The sequence below is a fragment of the Augochlora pura genome, chromosome 3, assembly GCF_028453695.1.
Source record: "Augochlora pura isolate Apur16 chromosome 3, APUR_v2.2.1, whole genome shotgun sequence".
Classification (NCBI taxonomy): Eukaryota; Metazoa; Arthropoda; class Insecta; order Hymenoptera; family Halictidae; genus Augochlora; species Augochlora pura.
The window spans coordinates 32208299-32224474 of record NC_135774.1 but is presented as its reverse complement, the minus strand read 5'-3'; the positions used below and the strand labels follow the sequence as shown (position 1 = coordinate 32224474).

Sequence of the window (16176 nt, the reverse complement as noted above, 5' to 3'; positions counted from 1 at the left end):
AACTCACGAGCCTGATCTTTCGCGCACAGACAGAGTCTATTCGTGCCCCTTTCCCGGGGCAATTTCAGCTGACGCGAAGGTACACAATTCACTCCCCAATTAGTCATAATTACAACGATAGCAAATATTCCGGGATCAGCGAGTCCAAGCGGGTCGAAACGCAGCGCAGCGCACGCGCGCGCACGCACCCCCGTGTCTCGATTTGCTACACGCGTTGATCCAAATCTCGGTTGATCGCCTGAAATCGACCTGTCGTCTACCTTCAACCCTTTGAGCTGCTCCTCGCGGAGGTCGCAAAGGGTTGGAAACCGACTTGGAAACCCTGGCCTATTACTTTTCCACCCTCTCCGATCGCGTAGGTCCCTGGCGCTGCATCGTCCGCTCTCTTTCTCTCCCGCTCTCTTTCTCTCCCGCTCTCTTTCTCTCCCGCTCTCGCTCTCGCTCTCGTTGGTAGCAAAGGGTTGTCGCACGTGGCGTTATCCGGCATGTAACATACGATCAATGATTGAACGCGCGCGTGCCTTACATCGGTTAGACCAACTATCGCTGCGAGGGATGCTCTCCTGAATTCTCTGGTATCGCGCGCGTTTGCAATCCTTTAAACAGTTTACCGCCAATAAGCCGTTTCGTGTCGCCGGACGTTTTTCTTTACGATCTCGATCCGCTGCGAACGTTTCGGGCGAAAGCTACTTTGCGTCGCGATAATATTCGTGGACGCGGAGCTTGTTTCATGGCTGCTCGCTGCCTTCTTGAAACGTTTTCCATCGTCCGAGCAATCGACGATCGGGGAAGAATCCGTAGGGATACTCGCTTCGTCGTTGTTGTCGGCGGAACGAGACTGGCAACGGGAACGGGAACGGGACCGGGACTGCGAACTCGGGATTCGAGAGTAATCGGTGGAATGGCACAGGGTCAGAGTCGAGGGCGAGCACGCGGAACGTTAATAGGAAAACACTAAATCGGGAAATTACCGGCGCACAGCGACGTCTGCCACACCTGCCTGATCGATTCCGGAACGCAATTATGTCGAATCGCAGGAACCGTGCGACTGGCGACTGGCGACGGTCGGGCGTGCGCGCTCGGACTCGCGCGTCAATTTGCTGGCCCCTTTGCGGTCCCCTGTGCCGCGACCGCCGCGGCCGCCTTGCCGGGACTAATTCGATTTGCTCCGGATCGCATCTCGCTCGCCATTGGGACGAGTGCCTCCGGCTCGTTTCGGGGTCACGTGGAACTCTTGCTCACTGGAGCAAGGTTCGCTTCATTTGCCGATCGCTTAACCGTCTTTTAACGCTCGGACGGTTTTCGCGATTGCGCAACGGTGGCTGCGGTTCCTTCGATTTCGCTCTTCCGCGGCTCGTTTCGTTGCTGGCATTTTGGCTGGCATTTTGTTGTCGCGCGGCAATATTCGCGCGATGTCTTCTTCGGACAACGATCGACCGTCGCAGACTGAAAGATTCGTCGTTCCCCTAACCGTGGATTCATTTTTAAGATGGCTCGCCGCGATAATGCGATTCTTCTTATTTCCAATTTATAATGTCAAGTTTTCCACAAATTTGCCCACGATTACCTGGCCGGCCGCTCAGCCAATCTCGTGATATAATCCGCGAAATCTGTGCAATCTCACTCGTCTCGCCCGAGTTCTCCTCGTCTCGGATTACGCTAACTTAATGAAGTCCTTATTAACCGCGAGGTTAAAGCCGCCAGACGAGAAGTCCTCGAAGAGGAGGCTAGGCGGCCGGGTAACTGCTGCGCCTCGCCTCGCCTCGCCTCGCCTCGCCTCGCCTCGCCGCGCCGCGCCGCGCCGGTGAGAAATCGATCGATACTTTTAGTTTACAAATTGCTCTCGCGGGCGAGACCCCGCGGACCAAGAAAATCCAACCATCGTTATTTATCGGAAGGAGGAACATTTACCTTGGATCCGAGGAACCGATGAATCGGTGCATCGGCGAATCGGCTCACCTCGTTTTTTAAGGGACATTGCACTCTAGGCGAGTTTGCGGTCTCGCTCCCTCTTTGTTCGACGCCGGAAGTCGTCGAGGGAAGGGAAATTTCGATCGATCCAAGACATTTCACGAGCGCGACTCGTCGCCGCCGCTCGTACGCCGCTCTGTTCGTCGCCGACCGGCTGGAAACTGCTGGACAATACCACATAATTGTCTATGGCAGATCGTCGCAGACTTCGGGCCCTGCAGTTGCCGCAATTTCGAATCTTCTTCGCAGAGTCGCTTAGCCGTTGCAGTTTCTCTTTCTTAATCGAGAACAATGCCCTATGGACAGCTTTCGTTTGTTCTTTTGTCCGGGAATTCGTGGTTCGCGGAATTGAAATATCCGACGAGTGTGTCCATCGGAGGAAACCGTTCGAGTTGCGCAACGAGTACCATTATTCCCACCACGAATAGAGAAAATATAGTCGGCCGGCTGGTTCGATGGATTTATTGAGTATTTGAGACGGATGCCGTCGCATCGTTTTAAACGGGTCGGAGCCAACTAGTACCACCCGCCAGACACGTATTTACCGATCCTCCGAGACGAACGGGGGAGCTCTCGGATCGGCGGGACGCGGCACGACACAGTTTCCCGAAGTTGGTGGTCGCGAGTCGCGAGTCGCGAGGCGAAGCAGACCCCGTGGCACGTGACGCACGCAGGTTCGCACACGTGTACCGCGACAGGTAGGAGCAGGCGTTTGTACACGTGTATTCGCAGGCGAGACGCTCGACATTAAAGAGCCTCTCGTAATATCGGAGGAAACAGGCGGATAGAGAGCGACCGGCCAGGACCTAGAGGGTACGGAGAGTGTAATGTAAACTAATTAGTAGGGAGTCTACGGCAATTAAGGCCGGTGGAGTGGTTCGCACTGACACTCCGCCAACAGGCCGTACCAGACGCCAACAGCATTGTCGGCGCTTATGGGGATATACCGTCGTACGGCTGGAAGGTTGTACGTCTGTACGCCTGCACCACCGTACGCCCGTACGGACGTTGGGACGTAGGTACGCCTATGCGGGACACGGGGACGGAAAACCATTTCCGTCTTCGATCGCGACACAGCGTCCTCGAGTGGCTCGATTCTGAAAAGGTTTCTGCGGTGAATCGGCGACGTAAGAACGGAAAGTGCGCCGCTTATTCTTCCGAGGTAATCGGCTCTTTGACGGCCTTTATCGCGTGGAACGTCGGACTCGCGAGTTAATCGTTCCTGCTAAATATTCGGCAATTTTTCTCTCAGCAAATCGACAACGTTGGCGCGCTTAATTATCGACTAATTTATTGAAACGCGAATTACGAGGAGATTCGAGCGAAACGTAAATGCTGATTCAATCGGTCATCGATTTGCGACCCGAAATTGAGATAAACGAGGGAATTAAGAGTTCGACGATGCGATTTCATTAATTTCTTGTCATTCGACTACGTTCAATATTTGCCACGTTTTCATTTCCCTCGCCATTTAAGCGTTATCGAATTTCATCGAAGCTTCTGCGTCGTTTCTTGTCGCATTCGAATCAAACGAGTCCGCACCTTTTCGTCTCCAGCTTTGAGTAAAAGATACACCATTCGCTGGACTCGTATCGTTTGCAGGCGGCGTTCCCAATCTCTCCTGTCGCGTCTATAAGCTATTCCGAAACCGTATCGATAACAGCAATCGGCAAGAGACGGCTCGACTATGATCCAAGTGGTCGTAAAGTACCGTCTTCGCGAATACGATTTTAGACCGAAATCGCGATAAACGTAATCGAGTGAACATCCAACGGTTTTGCGGCAACTTTTATATCCCCGACATAGAGAGAGAGAGAGAGAGAGAGAGAGAGACGCGTGGTGAGCGGCCGAGAGCGAAAACTTCTAAATGGGACATCTTCGGTAGTCGGGAATGACGAAGAAAAAGAAGTGGCAATCCGGCGGAGAAAGTAAGAGGGTCCGATGGCGTCGGCCGGCGTGAAAATAAGGCACGAAATCGCGGGAGAATCATGCGGCGAGTGCTGGTTCTCTGGCAACAGGTGAGAGTACGAGCATCGGGAATCGGGAACCAAGAATCGGGGATCTGGAATCGGGTATCGAGAATGGTTGGTAACTTTTGGCTGGGACGGCTTTCCTTCGACAGACCCGAATATCGATGCTCGATCCGTAGGTAACGTCGTCCCGGTTTCGCGGAAACTTTCTCGCTGGTTTCTCTCGTTTGCCAAAAAAAGTTTGCCAACATTTTTCCGCACGATCGTTCATTGAAATGAAAACCGATGAAATGAATTCCGACGCGACGGAATGAAACGTCGCGCTTCCATCGTAAACACCGTGGGAAACGAATGGGACACCTGGCAGTCGCCAATCGATAAGTGTTCAGTGCTCTTTTTGCAGCGCGTCGAATTCTATTTTCCCGAAAACTTCGTAAAGAGGTATTTCGTTAAGCCATTATCGGTCCCTCGTACGACTTTCGCGACCTCTTTGTCGCGTACTTTTGAAAATCGAAGAGCGTCGGATCGACGTAGACCTTCCTATTGGATCTCATATAAATAGCTGATTATCCGGCCGCGGTAAAATTAGAATTTTGTCGGAAGGCTTAATTATCTCGATTTTCGCGCCCGGGGCTCTAACCGACCGGTCTCCTCATCCACTCCCGATCCCAAATTGCCGCCTGTAAGCTCGATCGACCGATTTCAGTGATTTTACAGCGCGCTAAATGCTCGTGCAAATTGACGCTAATAGCGCGATCATTCTTCGCGCAATGGCCGTGCAAGGGACGCAAAGCCTCGGATCGCGAACACGAAATTTATTGGACGCGAGCGGAGCTTGTTGATTGAAATAGAAGCGGCGAATTCCAATTTGTACGAACAGCAAAGGAATGTGCCATAGAAGACGTTGTATACTTGTTGCTAGAGCACGACATCACGGTAACGCGGTCTCCGCGGATTACAGCAGGAATTTTCAAACTCTGTTCGAGACGATTTACTAGCCGGTAGATATTTTGCGATGGAAAGCCTCGTTATTTGCTCGTTGCCGGACTCGCGTTATCCGCGACTCGATCCGCTTTACCAGAGTCCGCTTCGACTGTCAATAGACGCGCCGTTTGTTAGCATTTCATTATTTTGTTATTTGTTTTAGTTAATGGGTGCGTTCGTTACCGATTCGCGTGCGGGTACGCGCGCGTCGCTGCGATTTTACGCGACTAGTCTGCCCGCGAGAAGAAAGTCGAATCGATCGTGGACGCAAAATTAAGCCAGCGAATAGGAAATTAACCGGATTCCGAGGGAATTCTGATGCTTCTCGCCTTCGTCTCCATCATGGGTTTCGTTACGCAAAATAATATTGGTCCATGCTGCATGGCGGCATGGCGGCATGGCGGCATGGCGGCACGATCGTCGAGATCGAGAACGGATGCGGGATTTGCGCGAGGCTTCCGGTTCGGCTACTGCGGAACTTAACTTGTTACTTCCGCTCGAGCAGCCAGCAAATATAGCCGGTCTCTTTGCTCCCGATGGCCCCGCCGGAGTAATCCGTCAAGGCTACTTTCAGTCGGCTAAAAATGCAAAGTAAAGCATCTCTGGAGGGCCGGGATATTTCTCCGGGAACTCGGAAAACTACGCGGCCGTGGCCGGGCCGGTGTATCTCCTCCATCATCTCGAATAAAGCTCGACCCGCTACTGTGCCGCTGCGGAGCCATCCGGTCGCGAGCGTGTCCCGATCTCTCTCGGATCCCGGACAAGATTGCTCTCAGTTTGCCACGCATGCATCCGCGCGACTTACCCGCGATCGAGAACGCTTCGTTTCGAAAGAAAGCTGGGGACGATGCTGCTAGATATCGTACGCGAATATGAGCGCCGAGTAGCTCGGCGTTGCTTTCCTTTGTCGCGATGCTTCATCTCGTGTGAACCTCCGAATCGTGTGCTCTCTGCCGAAAGCAAGGATCCTGTAACGCGTGCTGCAACTTCGTGCACCTGTTGCAACCACTGTTGATCTTAATCGAGAGACGCTGTCCCTGGCCAAAGTTCAGGACTAGCAGAATCTTTCGTTCCGTGGAAAGCAACGGATTCAGCCTCCGCCGGTCACCCTTTGCCAGTCAACTTTACCTCGATAATTTCTCGTATCCGTTGCACAGTCGCATAGGTGCGTGGAAGGACGAGGGCAGATCGAGTCCTTTGACGCGCGAATCGTGCTTGTGCCCGGATCGATGAAAGTTTAGCGCGCGTATCTTGTAGCACCGTTTAGCGACACGGCCGACGGCTTTCAGAGTTTCCGCATCTCCATTATAGACGAATGTTTCGGTCGCCGCGTTTCGAATTCCGCGCCCTTTCGAGCTTCGACCCTCCCGCTCACCTCGACGGTCGAGCGAACCCTCTGTATCCGGGCGCGGATTGGTCGCGCCGGGCCGGGCACGTGACGGTCGGCATGGCTTGGCTTGGCTTCGCTTGGCTTGGTATGGCGCGGCATGGCTCGGCGGCTGCGCGCGACGGGATGCGCAGGAAGCGCGCGCGTATACGCGCCCGCGGACAGTGTCGCGCCAGCCCCCGGCCCTGCTACACCACGTACCATCATCCAGGTCCAGAACCTATACCTGTTCTTTCTCTCTCTCTCTCTTTCTCTTTCTCTTCTCTTTTACCACCGACCGACCTAACCCAATCGACCCAACCACCGACACCACAACCTGGCTAACCTGTTCGATCGCCACGTTCTCGAGTCGAAAGTCGATCAACCAGTGTTTCATCAACCTCGCTGTCGCCGCGGTCGCCGTCGTCGTTGCCGTCTCCGTTCCCGTCGTCGTCGCCGTCGTAGTGGTGGCTCTCGACGTTCGACCCTCCGACACGCCGGATTACTCTTCACCGGCAAGTCCATTTATCACTTTCTTCCGCATCTCGACGAACGCAACGCGCCCGGTCTTTCGCTCTCGTCGACGTATCGTCGACGCTTCGTGCGACGGAATCACGCGCGCGTCGCGACACGATGCCCGCACGGAATCGGGTGCCATTGATTCGAGCACGGTCACGTGACCGCGGTGCAACGATCACGTTCGCGTTCACGCCGTTTCGTCGTTGCGCTCGGATCCGTTTTCAACGTTTCTCGCGCAATCACCGAATTTCGGAAGCGGTTTCTCGATTCGTTTCATGTCCGGGCTGAAATCCGGGTGAATTTCGGGTTGTTTTTCCTTGGATTTCGTTGCGATCCGTAGTGGGAGACGATCCGTGCGCGAGCATCCGGCATGTTCGAGATCTCAGACTTTTCCAGATAGGAGCGTGGCACGCGCGTTTCCGCTGGCTCGAGGATTTTTCTCGGCAAGGATGCGAGAACGCAGGCACCTGCTACCTACGCACACGTGTATCGCAGCGTGTCGCGACGCCAATAAAATAATGGGTCTGCGCGGGCGCGCGCGCGCTTCTCGCGAATGCAGCCGCGTGAATTTATGCCCGTATTCCACGCGCGTGGCTGCGTCCTGCCCATTTGCGTCTGCCTTTTACGTTTTCCGTGTCGCTATGAATTTTAATGCCGCCACAGCTGACACTCGTTTCGCGTTCTTTCCCCTCACGGGCCACGCTTTCGTGCGACGCTTTCGCCGCGTTTACAGCGAAAGTGGCCGATCGAGTCTATTTCGCACTCCTGCATTCGAACAAGCACGTTTCCCTATATTTGTACACAAGATATATTCAATATACATATATGAACCAGAAAGTCACGCTATCAGTCCTATTTCTCTAAGAGCTTCGTTCGCTCGGGTGGCTCTTTTGTCGGTAATACGGTGAGAAACTTGTAACAAGGTTATATTAAACGGCATTAAACGGCATGGGAATACTCTGACAGGAGATTGTTCGTGGACGATCGGATACTCTGCGCGAGAACGCGAAGGCGATATTTCAAGTTGCAGAAATAATGTCGCGTTTCCTTCACCGAGAATCGTAACAGTTTCAAATACATCGTTTTCATGTCAAGTCGAGTATCGCAATTTTAGCTACGAACGGGAAGCGATATCAACTTTCATCGGATATTATTTTTGGTAAAACGCTTGTCGCGTCTCCAACGAAAACAACGCGGACATTACACGTTTCGACGTTACGCGACATCGCGAAGCTAACAACGCGATTCGAATTGGGTATCGTTTTTAATTCGATATCGATTGGTCGGTCGACCTTTCGCAAATAATAAATCTGGGATTCGGAAGCGATTCGTCGAATCGGGCAACGCGGTCGAACGAAGCTCGGAGATAACTCGATGGCGGTCTGCAAGGGACAGGGAAAGGATGGGATTCTCCCAGGGAATGGCGGGAAACGTTTAATCGCGTCTGGCGGTGTTTTCTCGGGCCAGCGTGCATCGCGCGGCGAGTCGAGTCGAGCCGGGCGCGTCGCAGGTCTTTCTTCCTCGACGACACTCGTAATTGCAAAAGTTGTCGCGTTAAGCTCGTTCGACCTCGCGCCGCGTCGACGATCGCGCTCAACTTTCTTTCTTCTTTTCGTCGGCAAATGAAATATATCGCGCGGTCGTGACCATTTCAAAATCTGCCTCGCATTGGAATCTACGCGGACGGAAACGCGACGAGCAGACTCCTCCCTCTTCGTCCTCGGCGTTTTAAGGCGTCCTCGTAGCAACGCGAGTATCGTTTAGCCGGTAAGTGGCTCCTAAAAGTCTCCGAGGAACGGCGAGCGCTCCGTCGAAGCGCGGATCATTCTTCGTGCAAAAATAATCGCGCAGGTTGCAGTAAATTTAGCTCGCGTCAGTTTTCGAAGAAATTCTGCAGCTATGGAAGGTTACCGCTCAAAGGCGAGCAAACTTTTTGAATCGTTCGTTTGTCGCGTCGCATTACTAGGCGGGGCGGGGACCTTTAGCACCGGCTTAAGTAGAGTTGGCCGGTTATGGTCAGACGCGCGAGCCAAGCGCGATGCTGGATCTTGCCAATTCTTGACCAACTTTCATAGACTGCGTTCAATCCGATCAAGGTTCGTTTATTTTTACAAATAGCTATATATTTCTCGAACATTTATAATTAACTCTCGATCTCTTCGAGGTATTCGATAGATTTTTATTCTTTCGACGATCTCTTTGGCAAACGACGATGATGCCATAATCCGTTCCAATGTTGAATTTAAACGAAGCATATTTCGTTTCCTTGTAAATCTTTCCGAGCAGCCTTCTCGAGTGGATGGTACTTTGCAGAAACGGCTATTACATTTCTCTATCGATTGCGTCGCATATCGACAATTTACTCTATTATACCGATGGCTAATGAAACATTTCTGCGGCGCTATTTCTCGTCGAAAGCTACGGCGTCGCGGTCCTCGTCTCGGTCGGTCGTTGCACGTTGATCGCGTTTTTGACCGGATAGTGCGCACGGAGGCCGAACAACCACGCTAACCCAGGTATTTATAAACCGAGTAAACTATACTGGCCGAACGTTGCCTCCTGTATCAAGACCGACTAACTTACGCCGCGAGGGCGTGTACTTTCTTAAAGAAAATCTCCGACTCGGGAACACGCCGACGAAGCTCGTTGCATAAAAATTGTTCGCTTTCAAAATACCGTCGTGATATTGCAGCGCGCTAAAAGTTTCCTGCACGAAAAGGAACCTCGGAATATGTTCGCAGGGCCGATTCTCGACGACAACCGTCAAATACTCTAGCGTTTCGACTCGATCGAGCTTATCCTCGCAGAATCTTTGTAGATTCGTTTGTTCCACGCTCACGGAAATTATTCGGCACGGTTTCGCGAGCGAGCAACAAATCTGGCGCCTTCTCCTGTATTCTCGCGATCCCGCTCGTCTCCCAAAGCGTATTTAACGTTGCTGAAATATTTACGCTATCATTGAACGCCTAGCCGTCTCGGCTGTGAATAGAGGGCGGCGTGCCGGCGGCGGGAGCTGTTGAATACTTTCGCGTGGCCATGTAACTCTTTCGGGTAAACAATAACTCCTTGCAGTTTCCGAACAACGTCGGCTCGGCTCTTCGTGTCTCGAGGAATGTTTAAACGTGTTTGACGCTGCGCGACATTCTTTGTTTGCCGAGTGGAAACGCGCGCTCGCGCCGCTACCTAGCTCGGGCAAGTCATGGACGAGTTCGCTAGAATTTCGTTGGTCGAGTTGACGCACGGTTGCATAGAAAGTTTCATATTTGCGCTTCGTTGCAAGGCGAATTCGAAACGACGACGATGACGACGACGACGATGACGACGACGACGACGACGACGACGATGACGAGAGGCCCTCTTTTCGATCCACGTGCCACGGTGTGCCGCGATAACGAGCGTGATTTTTATATCGCTATGGAAACATTGGCGAGCAACGGGGCGTTAATTGAGCGGCGAGCGTTTCAAACGAACCTTTTAATTCGATCCTCTCGCTACCTGTACCTTATGCCTTCGAAATGTCTTCTCGTCATCGCTGCGTTTCGCGGATGAAACGATCGAGTTTCGTTTGCGCCGGTCTAGTATTTCGCGGGGAGCAGCAGCAACGAGGAAGACTTACTTTCGCAAACTGACGAACGCGCCGTTGAAGCCGGAGTTAAAGGCGCACGGGAATGCGCCGCTCGGCGTATACTTGTTTGTTCCGGCAAATATTATCGTTAGGGGGGCTATTATTACATCTAGACAACAAGCGCGACACAGCATCGTCGGACTTGGAGCACCGCTCCGCTAATAACTCGCGCACCGTGAAAATAGAGGAGCGTCCGAGCGAAGTGGATACACGCGGCTCATGGCGCGCGGACAGCCAGCCGAATGCCAGATTTCCGGCCTGCCGCTTGTGCTCCGAGACGAGCTCGCTTTTACGAGTCAATCGACGCGCGATCCAGCTACGACCGCTACCTACTCGCCACCCACCTATCCAACGTTTTTCGAAATCGTGGTCCAAACCAAAATATTGGCCAGCTTCGGAAACGAAGAGAGATCCATTGGTCTCGCGACGCGAACGCGAGGGAACGCGAGGGAACGCGAGGGAACGCGAGGGAACGAAACGTTCCAAGATGGGAAGGTACGAGGATGAAACGGGGGTTTGCTCTTCCGGACTTGCGCGAGTATGTCCATAAAAATACATTGGAGAAAATACATGTTCGCGAAGTCGTGTTCAAAGGCGAACGTTTGACGGTGCTTTGCGTACCGCAGAGTACGGCGAACGCGTAAACATTCGCTATAATGGCGTACAAAGTACGAAGGGTGTCTACGAGATACCGCGCGAGTTTCAAGTTTCGCTCCCGGGAGTTGCTCCAGCGGAGGATCCAGACGGACGTGATATTCGGACGCTGACCCGAAAGCAGCTTCGCAACGTCTCGTTCCCGAATAGTTGTCGCTTATGCACTCGGGAGCCGGCTCTCGAGCGAACGCGTTGCATTAGGGTCTGCGGAGTCTCTTTGGTCCGCGGAGATCGCGATCAAAGATATTACGGATATCTTCGGGATCCAAGATTCGCCCCACTCGCGGCAACGTTCTATCTTCCGGATCGAGTTTCTCGTAATTGAGTCGCCGGCGAGTTTTCTTTTCTCGAGGAAATTTTTTCCTTCTCGCCGCGAACGCTTCAAAAATCGCTTGAAAATCTCTTCTCTACGACGCGTCTCTGTTCGTCGCCCCTTTGAACGAACGCCCCGTCAAATTTCGAATTGTTTCAACAACGATCTTCGACGATCGCAGAATTTGCTCTCTCCGTTTAGCAGCGATTCGTAGTCAACGGGAAAAGATTACCACCGCTCCTTTCTCAATGAAACGTTTAGCAAGAATTGGAACTCTCCAGGGGGAGCCATAAAACGAGTGTTCCTGACAGATCGAGTTATTGCTTGCTCGCCAGCGTACACGTTTAACGAGGCTGCTCGTCACTGGTTTCGTCCGCGGCGGACCTCTTCTTTGTCTACCAAGACCGAGAGCATCGTGGCCAATGGCCAGGTCGATTTACCCTTTGTACTTTCCTCGTGCCCGGTTGCGCACCAGCGTTATTCAAATTTATGGAAAGCAAATACGATTTGTTCTTGTTGCCTTCCGAGCTTGCGAGCCTCGCGACGTAAATGAGTCCCGAGACCAGAGACCAGATACCAGAGACCCGAGGCTCGAGCCGTTCCCATCGAACTCGATCTCCGCGGTGATAAATCAAACGGAGGAGATGGCCTCTCTGCAGCGTAAGCGCAAGCGTAACTGTAAGTGCAAGTGTAACAGCAATCGCATTGATTTACCTCTTCTCGCAGGAGATGGCATACATTTTCATACATTATTCCGGCAACTCGGAGCAGGCGATTCAATTAGAAAACTATTTAATAGCCTTTGGCGAAGCAGCCCGGCATAGAAAAGAATTAACAAAATCTTATCCATTTTACGTGGCGCATCGTTTGTACGATGCCGTGTGAAAAAACTCGCCGACTGAAAAATCACTCCAGTTGTTCGTAGGAGATCAATGTTGCGCCTTTTACGCGACCGATACAATGTTTTCACGCGTATACCGGTATGCTACGAATTCGATCCCACTATATTTATTACCTTATAAACGGTGTACATATTCTGCTAGGAATTATTCGAACCGATGAACAGAGGAACAAGCTTGGTTTACGGAGGGAATTGCCAGTTTCCGAACGTTGCAACATCGTACGAAGCGGTCGTTTTTAAAGCCGACCGACTCGCGATTATTTGCATTATTTAATCGAACGAGAAAACGAGCGAAAGTGTTTCAGCCGGTGTTCGATGCCAGGTTATTCGATTTTGGGGTTAGAATATTAAAATGCCGCGAAACGGAGCGGCGGATGGAACGGCTTCTCGAGCTACTCTGGAATTCTGTTCCGTTTTTCCTCCGGATCCTTCTCCTTGCCTCGAGAACCGTTGCGTTAATATTGCAGACGACCCATGGGAAAGGAGAGGAACTCGTCGTCGAACTTTGGGCCGAAGAAGAAAGCCCGGCATGCGACGCGAGAACGCAGAGATGCGCTTTGCGTCGTATACCGTCGTAGACCGATTAATAATCGGCCGTAATTTTATTCAGTCCCATTAACATTGGAAAGCCAAGATGCGCCTCGCGTACGGTTGCCTCTCCACGATTCTCAAGATTCTCAGGTTTCGCGGATCCTGAGAACATTGGGAAGATAGGATAGGTCAACGCGGATATTCGTGTCCGAATTCGGTCAAACAATTCCGTCGTTGGTACATACATACATGGGAGACGCGGTATTCGAAGCGCGCGCGCGCGCGCGCGAAACAAGCACGTGCCGAATGCCGACTCGATCTTCGTTTAATAATATCCGGAGGGAATCGATGTATTTGCGGTATCGATTGCCGGACGTACGGTCTCGCGTTGTCTAATCTTACCAACCTAAGATATCGTCTCGGCTGTCTCATCCTTGCGTCTCGTTTCGACCGGAGTCGATCTTGGTCTCGGTTTTGGTTTTCTTTCCATCGGTATCGCGAAGGAAGCTGTAGCAATGGGGCTCCCATGTGAACGGCTCTGTATGGGAGTCTCCATTGAAAGGCGATCGTCTCAGCTGTTGTACGTCGGTGTGGCGCGACGCGCGATTATTTTCCATAGCCCGGTGTCGTCCATATATGTACCGTATATATTTTTGCGTCCCGCTTTGTTTACGTTCCGCATTCGTGCCACGGTGGTTGACGCGTTTGTGCGCGTTTCGGTGTTTGCAACGTTACGTTTTGGATCGCGATACGTTTGATGCCCACCCGTTGTTGTTTCTCTTTTTGTCCGCACCTCCGGGATGCATATTGCATTTAAACATCAGAGGCGGGTGTAGAAGGGTAAAAGGGTAAAAGGGGAAAAGGGTAAAAGGCTAGACGAGAGTTGCGCGGCCATTTAAATATTAAAGAGAAGCCAGCGGTTGCAGTCGTGGTTGCGGCCGCGGCCGCGGCCGATTCCGCGAGCCTGCGGAATTTCATTTGCCAGAATGCGCCGCGTTTTATCGCGTGCCATTATCTTATTCCATCTTATTCCATCGTAATCCCCTACCGAACGAGCCGTTGATAATATCCTGTTTCATTTATACTGGAAGGGACGCGCGGTTACCGCAATACCATTATCGTCGCAAAGAGCTCTCGACTGGTAACGTGTGCTCGCGGACCTAGGTTCTCAATCGAATTTTCGGTGCTTCGGAATGTCGCAAGTTTTGCGAATCGTGCGGTTGTTCCATAGTCTGGCGCGGCGTGGCGTGGCGTGGCGCGCGAAGAAAAATTAGGACAAACGGTCAAAGAGCGTTCAAATATAAATTCGTAATTAATGGACCGCACAGCGTGACAGCATTCTCAGTTGTCGTGGAATTTCTCAATGAAATTAAGCAGCTGACAGCGCAGCTAGCATCTCGTGTTTACTGAGAAAACAGCGTTCCGCGCGACGTTCAATATCATCTTCTCGCTCACAGTCGTGTTCGTATTCATAACTATATCGCATTTATTAATAGCTGCGTACATTGTAGTCGGCGCTTGGACATTTGAATCAACGAGATCTCTCGTCGCTCGGTGCTTTCTCTTCGATTATTCGCTCTTCGATGACACGAAAAACCTGTCGACGCGATGCTCTGTACTCTATGCTTTTCCTTTTGCGAAACAAGGAACTGCATACAGAATAGAGATATTTTTCGACGGCTTTAACAAGATGCGCCTTTAATCGCGTTTGCCACTCCCCGTGGATTCGAAAATCCATAAACGAATACGCGTCCAGGAGAATTTCAGATCGCTAGAACGCGAAGAATCGTCGCATTCGCATTCGGACGCAGCGGGCGATACCTTCGCGCTTTGCAGCCGACTGTAAAACCGCTGCCAGCTAGCCAGACGGACGCGCGTATCTTGGGTTCTGGTGAATGGCGTCCCTTACCCTCCGTTGGCACCTTCTCGTTTTACCCCGGCGGCTTTCGTTAACGTCGCTCGCGAAAACTGCATCCTCGCTTCTTGCATCGAGTTGCAATTACTGTCTCGCAGTCGTCGGCGTCGGCGTCGGCGTCGGCGTCGGCGTCGGCGTCGGTGTCGCCGGTGAGGGACCGCTACCCCTCAGACCTTTCAGCCGCCCTGCTCTCGCTTTGTCTTTAAAGAAACCGCTCCCCTCGGCCGCCCTCGGCCGCCCCTCGGCCGCCCCTCGGCAGCCAGCCCCACGGCAGCCCCTCGGCCAGCTTTCTCCGGCTGCACCCCCAGCTGTCGCGTTATCTCGGACGCGCGGCAGTCGACGGTGTGCGTCGAAACTTTTGTTCCAGTTTACATGCTCGCGAGCTACGCCACGTATTTACCGGGAAAGAAGAAGATGGGCGGGGTGAATGGCTGGCAGAGGGGCGAGGGGCGAGGGACGGGAGGGAAAAGGGTCGCGCGTTTGTCCGAGAAGAGGCGTCGTTAGTGCCGGGGGCGCGATTCCGCTATCTCCGCCCGTCCTTTCTTTCGCGCGTTTGTCCGTCGGAAGGACGCGAGAGAGCGGGGAAAGAAAAGCGGAGACGCGCGTACAGTGTACAGGCTGTTCCAGAGCCGCGGGTCTCGACCGGTTGACAAACTTTTCAAAGGGAAAACGAGCGAATTTCGACCAACGGTTTCGCCAGACCGTCGACGAGATGTTTCTCCGTGTACGCGTTTTTCTCGCAGTCCCTCTCCCCCTCTGCATCGATCTGGGTTAAGTTTAGCTTACGCTTAGGCCAGCGATCCTTAGGCCGCTCTCTGCTCGGCTCCGTTCCGCTCGGCGCGACGCGCCGCGGCTGCGTCTCGATTGCATCTGGATCGCGCGTTTGGTTCGAAGCCGAGATCCCGCAGCTAGATCGCGCCACCGATTTCGCCTGCTCACGTTTAGTCGAATCTCTCTCGTAGATAGTTGCGATCGACGAACCTCTCCGTTTTTCAGCGAACACCGAGCAGTAGTTTCGCGTCTTTGAGAAGCAAAAGGCTGAAAATTGCGCGTTGCACCATGATTTGCCAGGACAAATGTACGCCGCGCGACGTGGCATGGCACAACTTGGCTCGTCTCGGTCTTTGTTATTCGACGAATACGTGCAACTAAACGGTGACTGGCAGCGGCACGCGGTACCCGATTTCTCGTCCAACAGCGAATTGCTGCCACAGATTGGGAAGGGCGTGGGCAGAGGTTGTTTGAAACGAAACAACCTTGTCGCCGCGCGAGATTCACTTGCCCCGAAAAGATTGTTGAACGCGTCAAGTACCCGAATTGAGATGTTCCTTCGATCCTTCCCCATAGATCGATCGATCGATCAGGATCGATGCAGGGGCGCGGACGGGACTGTGTCACCGCCGGTCCGGGGAAGCGTTTGCTATTGA

The 16176-nt window shown here is 52.7% G+C and overlaps 2 protein-coding genes across 3 annotated transcripts in view; one reads left to right on the top strand and one right to left on the bottom strand.

The window, feature by feature from the left end:
- The window catches only part of LOC144468083 (uncharacterized), a 58736-nt gene extending 51966 nt beyond the window's left edge, over positions 1 to 6770 (bottom strand). Inside the window, exon 1 of one of the 2 annotated variants that reach the window (XM_078177250.1) lies at positions 6638 to 6770. Coding sequence is in view for 1 of the 2 variants with exons in the window: in XM_078177252.1 (XP_078033378.1) it covers positions 6638 to 6688 (51 nt within the window). In the remaining variant the exon portion in view is untranslated. The remainder of the gene's footprint in view (positions 1 to 6637) is intronic. The other variant, XM_078177252.1, reaches the window with a different exon arrangement.
- Positions 6670 to 16176, top strand: part of Mub (poly(rC)-binding protein mub) — a 91255-nt gene continuing 81748 nt past the window's right edge. Inside the window, exon 1 of the mRNA XM_078177243.1 lies at positions 6670 to 6806. The gene's annotated coding sequence lies outside the window, so the exon portion shown is untranslated. The remainder of the gene's footprint in view (positions 6807 to 16176) is intronic.